This window comes from Meriones unguiculatus, chromosome X, assembly GCF_030254825.1.
Source record: "Meriones unguiculatus strain TT.TT164.6M chromosome X, Bangor_MerUng_6.1, whole genome shotgun sequence".
Taxonomy (NCBI): domain Eukaryota; kingdom Metazoa; phylum Chordata; class Mammalia; order Rodentia; family Muridae; genus Meriones; species Meriones unguiculatus.
In genome coordinates, this window is record NC_083369.1 from 42,043,240 (window position 1) to 42,056,529 (window position 13,290).

The window sequence follows — 13,290 nt, forward strand, 5'->3', positions numbered from 1 at the left end:
CCAACACCCCTTGAATGATCAACAAACACCCTCCACCTATTATGGCTCTAGCTTTTATATATACTATGAAAAGTCCCCAGAATTCCAAACGTCACCCAATCTCAGAAACTATCCGCAGCTGGCAAAATTACACCTCTACGCATGCTTTGAAGCAGCCCTATACCCCCACGTTTGAGATTAAAACCAAAACCAACCAACCAAACAAACCAAAAACAAAAACAGCATTTTCTTATATTTCTGTTTTTTTTTCCTTAAAAATTCTTAAGATTTTATTTATTTATTATTTATACAATGTTCTGTCTGCGTATCCAACTGAACGCCAGAAAAGAGCACCAGATCTCATTATAGGTGGTTGTGAGCCACCATGTAGTTGCTGGGAATTGAACTCAGAACCTCTGGAAGAGCAGCCAGTGCTCTTAACCTCTGAGCCATCTCTCCAGCCCTTATTTCTGTGTTTTTTAAAGAAACAAAAATTACAAATTTTTTTTTTTTACTATAATGGTCCACAGATCCAGAGAGGCTTAGTAACATGGAGGGTTTTAGGGAGGATGCAAGGATCTCCCTGGGAAGATAAAGTAAAATAAATTTCCCAGGTGGACTGGGGGTGGTTTGGTGGGGTTGGGAACAGGTGGGGGTGGTGGTGGAAATTTTTTAAAAAGAAAAAAAAAAGCAGAAACAATGTAATAAACTAACCTGTGGTATATATGTATATATGTATGTATGTATGTATGATTTATACAGTGTATAAATACATATATGCCTGAAGGCCAGAAGAGGACACCAGATCTCATTCTAGATGGTTGTGAGCCACCATATGGTTACTGGGAATTGAACTCAAAACTGACCTCAGGACCTCTGGAAAAACAGCCAGTGCTCTTAACTTCTGAGCCATCTCTCACGTCCTTGACTTATGTTTTTATCTTATCACTCTGTAAGCTAAAACAATAGACCACAAAAGTCACCGTATAATTTCATTTACTAAAGAAAAGTTCCTGGGTCAAGAACTGGTTCAGTTGGTAGAATGCTTGTCTAGCATACACAAAGTCTTGATTTCAATCCCTAGCACTGCATAAAGCTCACACCTATAATTCCAGCATGCAGGAAGTAGAGGCAAGAGGATCAAGAATTCAACTATATATCACGTTTGAGGCCAGGAGAAGCTACTGATATCTTGTATTAAAAAAAAAAAAAAAAGGAAAAGAGAGAAAGAAAAGTCTGTCAAATAGAGGTAAAGGTAAGTGTCATGTGTCAGCCATGTGTTGTGACTCACACTTGTAATCTCAGCCCTTAGTGGCAGAAACAGAATTGCCACAAGTTTGAGTTGAACATGGCTTATAAGACTTCCAGGCCAGCTTGGGTTACAGAATGTAAGAAGTATCAAATATGACTCTTCCATCAAATACTGTAAGACTTCAGTTTAGGACAAGTAATTAAAATCTGTTTATTTTCCCTAACTTGTAAGACTTGAAAATATTTTTTATTCTTCCCAACTAGTAAAACCTTAGTTTTCACAAAGACCCACTGTTCTGTTCTAGGAATTTTTGATGGTGTGGAGCAGTGACTCTTTTTTCTCCTTGGAACAGTGACCTCTTTCCTTTTACTCCTTCATTTCCTCTGTGCCAAGTCTAGCCAGTTGAGTAAGATTGTGAGTTCAGACACCAGCCAATGGGGAAAAGTTATAGTCACCACATGATTTAGGATAAAAAAATCCTAATGTGTTTGCTTTTCCAAACACACCCTCTTAATCAAGAGTAGTTTGCTTTGTTTATGCCCTTCAATTGTAGTAATAGTCTCTTTTTCTGTAGGACCCCAAACTTAAGAGTAATAACCTGTCTCAGAAAAAAAAAAAAAAAGAAATACTGGCCTTACATGAGTACCTGAAATGCTTCTATTTGCAGTTGACAGGCTGTCTGGGTCAGGACAATGGTTGCAGCTCCTTATGGAGGCATCAGAAAATAATGGGCTCAGCTCATTCTGTTGAGTGTGGATATTGTGATCTACCCACAGTAAAGATTAGTTGGTGTTGCTTAGCTCTATGAAGTCAGTGGGTGTAAGGATACGGTGTGGTGGACTGAATGAGAATGGCTCATGTATTTGCCTGTTTGGTTCCTGGTTGAGGTGTGGCCTTGCTGGAGTAAGTAGGACCTTGCTGGAGAAGGTGTATCACTAGGGGTGGGTTTTGAGGTTTCCACACCAGGTCCAGCCTCTGGCTCTGCAGGCAACTTTCAGATTCTATGTGAGCTTTCAGCTACTGCTTAAATACCATGCCAGCCTGCTGCCATGCTTCCCATCATGATGATCATGGACTATACTTTGGAAATTGTAATCAAGCTCTGGTTAAATGCTTTATTCAGTAAGTTGTCTTGGTCACAGTCTCCTCACAGCAACATATGGATACTCTTGTTTCTGTCTCTGTGGAACTTCTATACTCTTCAGCTTTGAAAGGGGGAGAGCTGAGGTGAATATGCCAGCGAATGAGAAATCACCCCAGAGATTTCCTGCCTTGAATCCAGAAGAACCTGGTAGATTTATTGAGGTAAGAATTTTCCCCCCCCACCTATATGTTTTTTTTTTTCTTTTATTCTTTTTGCTGGGGGAGAGTGGGAATCCAGGAAGCCAGACAGGTTCTCGAAGTGCTTTAAAACCACAACGCATTCTCGGGTTTGCTATTTCTTTTTTTTTTTTTTAATTCAAATAGAAGTTTATTTTGTCAATCATGGAAACTGACTAAAAAGACTTTCACGGTATTTTTCTCCAGCTCTCTTCTTGAAATACAGAAAAGAAATATAAAGAAATTTTTTAAGTTGAATATGATACTTAATATTTAAAATTTTGTTTTTAGTTATGAGCCAATGCATATATAGTATCTTCTCCAACCCTAAAAAAGCCTAAAACAATAAGTTGTATAGGCTAGGGAGATACCTCAATTTTGTTAAATGCTTGCTGTTTATTAAATGTGTTAAATGCATAAACGAGACTCTGAATTCCATCCCTAGCACTGATATAAAAAGTTTAAAGGCATGGCACTTGCTTATGTTCTAAACCCTGAGAAGGCAGAGAGAGGTGGCTCTCTGAAGCTCCCTTTCTTTTCTTTCTTTTTTTTTTTTTCAATGCAGTTTATTCAGGAACCTTGAACAATCATCTGACCCTGGGGAAAGCCAGCCCACAGCTTAAATAGCCTCTGGGTAGCCAACCCAGGCGTGCCACATGGGCAATGCAGATAGGTCCACATACATGGAAGCAAGCCAGATCCTCAGCCTTAGCCAAATGTGGAATTGTTCGTGACAGAGAGCACTCACCATCGGGAAGGTGGAAGGCAGAAACCAGCTCCATCTTTAAGGCACAGCATTCTGCAGCTCTCTACAGTTCCCCCTTTTTGTTTTAGACGCATCAGGCAAGAGTAGAGGTCTGATCTCTGATATTAGAAATAAATTGGGACTTTGTACCGATGTTCATTTAGGTGTCATCCACCCAAAGAGCATCAGACCCGTCCGATACCTTTTTCTCAGAGGCAGGACCTGGGGTATCAACCCGCATGCAATCAGACATGCTCTTCTCTGGGTCGAAAGCGGCCGACCCTGAGTGCGGTGCTTAGCCTTGCATCCTGAGCGTAACATTTTAGCTTTTTATGGTAGCCAACCATGCTTGGGGCGAATGTCCTGCTTCAATGGCTGTAAAGGCCTGAATGATCATGGCTGCATCACACTGTTGTGAGACTCTAATCTTGCATATATACCACAGGCAAACCAAGGAGACCAACACCAGAAGGCCTGCTAACGCTCCCACGCCCGCCCATTCCTTCAGATGATTCATGGCTGCAGCAATCCATGATGATAATCCTGTGGCTAGTCCTGCGTCCACTCTGGTAGAATTTACTGTGACAATGGCCACTCTCAGCTGCTCCATCGTAGTATCGAATTCTCCAGTCCAATTACCTAAAATATAGCTCGACAATTGTTTAGACAGATTTGCAGCACAGGAAAAATTCTCATGTTATATGCTAGTGACTCAAAGTCCAGCATATTTTCATTGACAGGTTTGCTATTTCTTTAACTGATTTTTTTTTCTTTTTCTTTTTATTAGAGCTGAACATAGATTTATTAAGGAAGACTGAGAAAGGACTCCCAAGAGCAGGAAAGGCTAAAATGAAGAAAAACTATTTCGGTGTTTTTGAGACAGGGTCTTGCTGTGTGGCCTTGGCTGGCTTAGCACTACTCTTGCCTCCAATGCTGGGATCACATATCTGGGAATGTGTTTCTTTTGAAGTAATTATAAATTCAGCTGCAGCATGTGGTTTACTCAGTTTCCCCCAGTGTTAATCTGGTGAAACCTTTGTAGATCATAGATAGTTTCTTGTATTCTCACATAGAAGAGAAAATTTCCATGGCCACAAGGATCTCTCCTTTTTCACTTTGTTGGGGGAGAAAAATCTGGGGTTTGTGTACCTTATGCAAATACACTATTATTGAGCTACACCTGTGTCTCTTATTTTACCTTTAAAGGCCAAGACCACTTCTTTTCTGCTCCACCCCCCGCTTAAACCCTGACAACCATGAACATGTTATCTAATACAGTTTCAAGAATGTTAGATAATTAGACCATGAACGATGTGCTTTTAGGAATTTTCTTTTTGCTTGGCATAAATTCATCCAAATTGCTGCATGTGACACAATAGTTTCTTCATTCTTATTTCTAAATATATTCCATGATGTATAGAACACATTTTAGCCATTCACTGGCTAAAGAACACCTTAGTTGCTTTTACTGCATGTTTTACCCATTCTCTTAAAATTCTTCTTCTTTTTAAATTATTTTTTAACATGTCTCATTATGGGTAGCCTTAGTTGGCCTGGGGCTTGCTATGTAGACCTGGCTGGTTTCAAGTTCATAGAAACCCATTGCCTATGCTTCTGCTTCCTAAGATTTAAGGTGTGCATCGCCATAGTGGACTTTTTTTTGGAACTCAAGCTTACTACCATCCTCCTGCCTCATTCACTGGGATTATAAGTGAGTGCTGGTAGTTGGTCTTGAGGTTTATATTGCCTCCTGTTCTGTTTTTCTGACCTGTCTAGATGTGGGCAAAATGATGCTGCCTTACTTTTCCAACAAGGATGGCCTCAATCTCCCAAAACCATGAGGCAAAAATAAATCTTACCTTTATATACTTTTAGGTATTTTATCATAGAAATGAGAAAAGCAACAGAAAATTTGTACTGAGGGTATGGCCATTGCTTTATCTAATAAGTATCTAGTGAGATTTTAAAGAAAAATATCATCTTAGATTTTTGAGTTAGAACTGGCACTATCACTTGACAGTGTCTTCCCTCCTATATTCCAAGACCACACACTTTCCTGCCATTGAGAAAGCTGTTTGGTTGGCTTCATGGCACATTAATTCCTGTACTTAGTGCTTCTTCCAAACAGTTGTGCCATTTGGCCTAATGGATTCAGATAGTAGTGAAATGACCTTGCCTCCCAAACCTTGGTCTATCTAAGCTGACTCTCCTGAGTTCCAGCCTGATATCTCCATTACATTTCATGAATGTTTCCAAGATCTATCAAAATGTATTCTGTCAACCATTGTTCCTCCTCTTAGCTAATTGCAATATTGCCCTAGCATCAACTCAGATGCTCATGCCATCTTTCTGGGAGTAATACTCTTTCTTTTTCTCCCACTTGCCGGTTGGGTAGTGAGAAAGTATGCTGATGATGCAAGAAATCAAACATAAAAAAAAAAAAAGATTTATTTATTTATTTATTTATTTGTTAGTTATACAGAATTCTGCCTGCATATGAGCCAGCAGGCCAGAAGAGGACACCAGATCTCATTCTAGATGGTTATGAGCCGCCATGTGGTTGCTGGGAATTGAGGACCTTTGGAAGGACAGCAATTGTTTTTAACCTCTGAGCCATCTCTCCAGCCCTAGAGTCAAGCATTTTGGAAGCTGATGTATAGAAAATGAAAGTTGAGAATCCCTCCACTATAGAATGTCTCTGTAGCCCCCTTCCTGAGCATGGCCTGAAGCATAATTTCCTTCCTCTCCCCCTTCCTCTTAACCTCTTTCTTTCCCTCCTTTCCCCTTTTCTTCTTTACTTTTTTGTTTGTTTGGTTTTGACAGGGTCTCATGTAACACAAGCTGGTCTCAAACTTGGTATTTAGCTGAGGGTAACTTTGAGTGAATTTTCTTGCCTCTGCCTTCTGAGTGCTAGGATTACAAATATATACAACTACTTCTAGTTTTATGCCACACTGAGGACTGAACCCATGGTTTTGTGCATTTAGGTGAATTACATCCCAGCTTCATAGGAAGCTTTCCTCCCTCCCTCCCTCCCTCCCTCCCTCCCTCCCTCCCTCCCTCCCTCCCTCCCTCCCTCCCTCCCTTCCTTCCTTCCTTCCTTCCTTCCTTCCTTCCTTCCTTTTTATACTTTAGTGTATATGGTTCGATGAATTCCTCTTATAAATTCAAACTTTCTTATTTTGTACTCTAACCCCATATTCCCCAGTGTATTAATATTGTTTTGAGAAAGGGTCTCATCCAGCCCATGTTGGTGTTAAACTCTCTATGCAGCTGAGACTGGCCTTGAACTCTTGATCCTTTTGCTTCCACCTCACAAGTGCAGGAATGACAGGTGTGGAAGACCACACACAATATTATCTCTGAGTCTCTCTGTATAGTACAGGTCAATCTAGAGCTAAATATGTAGCTCAGGCTGGCCTCAAGCTCATACTCTTCCCTAATATATTATATATATATATATACACACATGTAACTTTTGTTACACTGCTGCGGATCAAATCTAGGGACTTCTGCACTCTAGACAAACATCCTTCCAATCCTACTACTGAGCTACATCCTCAGGTCTTTTCAATTTCTCTCTCTCTCTCTCTCTCTCTCTCTCTCTCTCTCTTCCTTCTTTCCTTCCTTCCCTCCTTTCTTTTCTCCCTTCCTCCTTTCCTTCCTCCCCTCTTCTCTCTCCTTCTTTCCTTCCTTCCTTCCTTCCTTCCTTCCTTCCTTCCTTCCTTCCTTCCTTCTCTCTCTTTCTTTCCTTTCTTTTGTCCTTCCTTCTTTCCTTCCTTCCCCCCTTGCTTTCTTGGCACTGGGTCTTTGTATACAAACCAAGCTGACCTAAAACTTACTATGTATATCCATACTGGCCTCAAACTCAGAATCCTTCTGTCTCTGCTTTTTTAGTGCTAGCACAACAAATGTATGCTACCATACTTGGTAGCTCACTTTATTTTCCTAAATAGTTAAGTGTGTGTGTGTGTGTGTGTGTGTGTGTGTGTGTGTGTGTCTGTGTTGCCATGGTGCATGTGTGGCAATTAAGAGGAAAATCTGTGGATATTGGTTTTCTCCTTCTTCTATATGAGTTCCAGGGATTAGACTCAGTTTATTAGGTTTGGTGGCAAAGGCCCTTACCCACAAAGCAATCTGTTTCTTTATATTTTTTTCTCTGTATTTTTTTGTAGGACTATGGCTTAAACTTGGAACCTTACATATCATAGGACTATTATTTTATTTGTACAAACTTACTTGGTACTATGTGACAATATGATACATGTATATAGAGTATAATGATCATCTGTGGTTGAATGGATAAGAGAAAATATTGTGTATATATAGACTGGAATGTTATTCAGCCATACAAGGATTTTTTGTTTGCAAAACATTTAGGTTTTTTGTTTGCTTTTGTTTTGTTTTGTTTTGTTTTGAGACGGTACAGGGTACACTGTAAGGGAGAAGTAGACTGCTAGCTGCTAGCTGTAGAGCTACAGTGCTGAGGAGACATAAAAGAAATATATCATGTCATTTACAGCAAAATGGGTAGAACTGAAGGACATTACATTAAGCAAATAAGCCAAATGTAGAAATTATACATAGTCTCTTACATGTGGATGTTATAAAGGTTAATTGGAATGTACAATTGTGATTGCTGTTGAGAACTCTAGCAATCACAATAGTACATTCCAATTCTATGCAAGAGACTGCATAGAAGGCACCAAAAAATTAGATGGTAATCCTTTTTAAATTTTGTTTTGCAGTTCTAGGAATGAAACTCAGAGCTTTGCACATGCTAAGGTGAACACTCTACCACTAAGCTGCATCACAAGCCCAGACATAATATTCTCATGTAAGGATTTAAAACTCTATTTTCCCTAGGGAGGTGTAGTTAGATAACACCAAGTAGAATTTGAAGCTCCCTTTTATGCAAGCCCAGTGTCTCTGTCTTTGTGTCTCTTGCACACATGAGCTACTTGAGTACAGATCTTGTGGTTTTTCATTTCCATTTCCCCAGAAATCTGTGAAGGTCCAGGTACATAGTTCTAACTTAGTAGTCTAGTTTTGTTTTGTTTCAGAAAAGGTTTCATGTAGCCCAGGCTGACCTGGAACTTGTTATATAGCCAAGGATGGCCCTGATTGTCCCATCTCCTTCTCCTAACTACAGGGTGCAACCATCAGTCTAATAATTAGTAAATTAACATGGTGCCAGAGCTTTTCAAGGTTCCTCTCTAAAGCACAGTATCAAGTAAGATATGAACAAAGTATCCAGCTTAGTTCTTTCCATTCAGCTCCCAATGGGGCTACACTGAGAAAAATAGTTCCTATGCAATCTCCCTCACGTACTGTGCTCTGATCACTGTAGACTGTCATTACAGGGATCTGGGTCATTCCAAGATGTGGCTGTGTATTTTACCTGACAGGAGTGGCACAGGCTGAACCCTACCCAGAGGAATATGTACAAGGATGTGATGCTGGAGAACTACAGCCACCTGGCATTTGTGGGTAAAGATAAGTGTCTGGGTAATCCCTGGGAGCATGTGGTTACTATTATATGTGCTACCACTGCAGTTTAGTGATATTTTAGTTTTAGATTTAAGGGTTATAGCTGACTGATCAGTTTAGGGCTCCAGAAAAAAAAATGTGTGTTCGCACATCCCTAAATGTAAAGTTTAAATGGGCTCCGTCCTTGTACCACTCATAAAGATACACCTTCCTTCTCCATGAGATATCCTAAAGCTCAAACTTCTTGGCCCATGTCTGTGTCAGTTCCCATTAACAAGCCTCTGCATGGTCAAAGCAAACATGATCTTCAAGTTGGAGTAGGGAGAACTCTGGAGGCCAACCCAAGTTGGCCTGATACTCAGGACCCTCATTACTTTGGTCGATCAATTAATGAGATTACTAGTGTGTATCACTGTCTAGCTGCAAATTATAGAGTTATAAAATCTATGTTAATTTTATATTATGAGAGGGAAGCCATTTGGAGATTTTACATGAAAGAATGACACTCTTCTTGTTTTTAAAGGACCTCTGTTATTGCTATGTGGCAATAACATAACAACATAACAACAAGGAACCCTCAGTCCATGCTTACTCAAGTGAGTGAACAAGCACCAGATATGTTGAACACATGGGAAGCCAGACCCTAGGAATTTAGACCAGAAGGCATCCTTATGTAATATTTTTCAGGAATTTTTTAGAGCCTTAGGCTCTTTTTTTTATTTTTTAATTTTTTTTATCAGTTACATTTTATTAACTCTGTATCCCAGCCGTGTCCCGATCCCTCATTCCCTCCCAGTCCCTCCCTCCCTCATCTCCACCATGCCCCTTTCCAAGTCCACTGATAGGGGGGACCTCCTCCCCATTCATCTGATCCTGTTTTATCAGGTATCTTCAGGACTGGCTGCAAAGCCCTCCTCTGTGGCCTAACAGGACTGCTCCTCCCTTCGGGGGTGGGGAGACCAAAGAGCCAGTCATTGAGTTCCTGTTAGAAATAGTCCCTGTTCCCCTCACTTTGGGAAACCAATTGGTTACTGAGCTACCACAGGCTACATCTGAGTGGAGGTTCTAGGTTATATCCATACATGGTCCTTGGTTGAATGTCAGTCTCAGAAAAGACCCTGTGCCCAGATATATTTGGTCCTTGTGGAGCTCCTATCCTTTCCCCATCAGACTAACTCCCTTTCTTTCTTAGGCTCTTTCAAATAAGGACAGGAGGTCTACATGCTTCAGAAAATGAAATTACCTACCCCGATATTATACTCACATTTCAGTACTAGTGATTTTGATGTTTGCAATGTTATCTGCTGCACTTGATGACCTCTGCCTCCTGTTAGAAACTTATTCTTCTTCATTGATGTGGGTGCCTATGATTTCAGACATCCGTTCATGTAATCCCTTTATTATCTATTAAAACTTAAAAGAGTACCAAATACATGTTGGTCACATTCTAGGTATTGGGATCCAGCAGTGAATAAATAATATTCCTGTTCTCTTGAAGCTTGCAATCTAGTGAGGAAAAGCATCCAGAAACAAACAACTATGTAGTGTTTGGGTGGTAAAAAGAAAAGGAACTCAAGAAAGACAGCTATCAATGCACATTTTCAGGGACTGTATCCAGGGAAAAGATTTTGGTGAGGTTAAAATTAGTGTACAAATATCAGTGAAGTAAGAGATAGAGCTATATAGATTAGGTATGTTCTGGGCAGAGAACTGTGAATGAGAACTGATCCTTACCTGAGAAATTTATCCTGATGTTGATAAAGAGGCCTGTGAATTAACAAGGGACTAAATTGTAAGTGGATCTTTTCTTTTCTTTCTTTCTTTCTTTCTTTCTTTCTTTCTTTCTTTCTTTCTTTCTTTCTTTCTCTGAGATAAGTCTCACTGTATAGCCCAAGTTGGCCTGATACTCAGGACCCTCATTACTTTGGTCAATCAATTAATGAGATTACTAGTGTGTATCACTGTCTAGCTGCAAATTATAGAGTTATAAAATCTATGTTAACTTTATATTATGAGAGGGAAGCCATTTGGAGATTTTACATGAAAGAATGACACTCTTCTTGTTTTTAAAGGACCTCTGTTATTGCTATGTGGCAAAAGCTCCCTTGTGCTGGAGAACAACATTTTCCTGCATCAAAGCATTCAAACTTTAAATAAAAATGTTGATTGTAACCGATGCAGGGAAGACTTCCATGAAAAAAAACAGGCTTTGTTCGACATAAAAGGACTCATACCAGAGATAAAAGCTTTGAATGTCATGAATGTGGAAAAGTATATTGCAGGAAATCTAACCTTGTTGAACATTTGAGAACACATACAGGGGAGAGGACCTAAGAGTGTGGTGAATGTTCGAAGACCTTCAGTGCACCGGCATTCCTCATTGCACATCAGAAAACTCACACAGGAGAGAGGCCTTTTGAATGTCATGAATGTAGAAAATCTTTTGGCAGAAAGTCACAACTCATTCTACATTGCAGAACACATACAGGAGAAAGGCCCTATGAATGTACTGAATGTGGGAAAACCTTTTCTGAGAAGGTAACCCTCACGATCCACCAGAGGATTCACACTGGTGAGAGATCTCATAAATGTAATGAATGTGGTAAGACATTTTGTGTCAAAATATCTCTCACTCAACACCTGAAAATTCACAGAGGGGCAAAACCCTATGAATGTGGGGACTGTGAGGAAAAACTTACGTGCAAAGTAATCTTTAAACCAACATCGAAGAATTCACATAGGTGAGAAACCCTATGAGTGTGGAGAATGTGGGAAATTCGTCCGAATGAAAATGACTCTCAGTAATCATCAGAGAACCCACACAGGTGAAAAACTGTATCATTGTAAGGAATGTGGGAAAGCTTTGCAGGTGCACTCATCTCTGGAAATCCATCAGACAATACGTACCGGAAAGAAGCCCCATGAATGTAATGAATGTAGAAATGCTTTCTATGTGAAATCCCGTCTCATTGAGAATCAGCGTATGCATTCAGGAGAGAAACCTTATGAATGTAGTGACTATGGGAAGCTCTTTAGCATGAAGAAATCCCTTCGTCAACACAAGAGAACTCACATTGATGAGAAGCCTTATGACTGTAGTGAGTGTGGAAATGCCTTTTATGTGAAAGTGAGTCTCACTAAACATCAGCGAATTCATACAGAATAAAGGCCCTTTGAATGCTTGGAATGTGGAAAGGGCTTCTGTCAGAAAACCCACCTCACAGAACACCGGAAAACTCACTTGGGCTGATCCTTGCTTTGTGCATTGGAGAAAGCTGAAGCTCCTCCCCACAATGGGTCAAGTCCCTAATCAAACAGAACATGCAAAGCACACTTGCTACAGTGTTGTACTTAGATTGGTATAAAAAAAATGTGTCTTGATTCCTTTGTTCTAACATTCCATCTCAATGTTGTTTGCTTTTTTTTTTCCTTGGAGATACTTTGTAGCCTTGGCTGGCCTTGGAGTTTTGCTTCAGTTTTCTTAGTGCTTTGATAACAGGTGGGCAAACTGTCTCTGCCTGGCTGTTTTCATTTGTATTTCTCCATTTAGTGGTGAAGTTCAACATATTGTCTGATGATTAGCCTTTTGAATATTTTTTCTTATGTGCATCAACTGTTGATATTCTTTACTCACTTTTCCAAATGAGATGTTTATCTTTTACTTTCTGGTTTAAATGTTGTCATTGGTGTTATTGTTTTATATGTAAGCATATAATGTCCTTTATTCATGTGTTACAATATCTTCTCTCAGACTCTAGCAGGTTCTTTAATTTTATTAACCCTTCTCTTGTCCTTAACTTTTATGTTTCAGTTATTGCCTGTTTTAAGGTGGATACTTATGTATAGTTTCCTCAAAAGTTAAGCTTGTCTTTAAACCTTTTGAACTTGAATCTACTGTGAGATATTTTTTGATATAGTATGGAGCCTGCAATGTATAATACTATATTATCTTGTTAAATTTTTACAGAAATGGTGTTGCATTGTAGGTAGAAGCTTAGCAGTTGGCTTGTTTTTCAAGTTTTCCTTCCTAAGATCTGTCCTTCCTGGTCACTATAGATCTTGTACCAGTTATTAAGTTATGTTCTTACTGTTAAGCCCACACTTCTAGATTGTGCTTGTGACTCTAGATTATGCTTCTGCCTTGTCAGTTGCTTCCTGTTGGAATTTGGCTAATAAGATACCGGATATAACTAGATGGTGATGGTGTATACCTTTAATTACCCAGTACTTGGGAGTCAGGGGCAGGTGGATCTCTGAGTTTGAGGACAGCCTGGTCTATAGAGCAAGTTCCAGGACAGTCGGGGCTACACTGAGAAACCCTATCTCAAAAGAAAAAAAAAAAAAGATACTAGATATATAATTTGAGCTAACAATGAAGGGATTTAATTTTTTTCTCATTCCCATGAGCTCCTTTTCATACAAATGTTTTCCCAGCATTAATTTACACAAGGGAAACAGAGTTCCTGTTGTCAGTTTCATTGGATGCCCAACTCTGAAAGAACAA

General features: G+C 39.7%; 1 protein-coding gene across 1 annotated transcript; it reads left to right on the forward strand.

Annotated features, from left to right (window-relative positions):
- Positions 1-2,464: 2,464 nt before the first annotated feature.
- Positions 2,465-12,096, forward strand: Znf157 (zinc finger protein 157). The gene is given in 7 exon segments (XM_060374637.1): positions 2,465-2,536; positions 8,660-8,796; positions 9,065-9,131; positions 9,358-9,382; positions 10,859-10,983; positions 10,986-11,471; positions 11,473-12,096. Coding segments are annotated over 7 exon segments (1,536 nt in total).
- Positions 12,097-13,290: the final 1,194 nt, after the last annotated feature.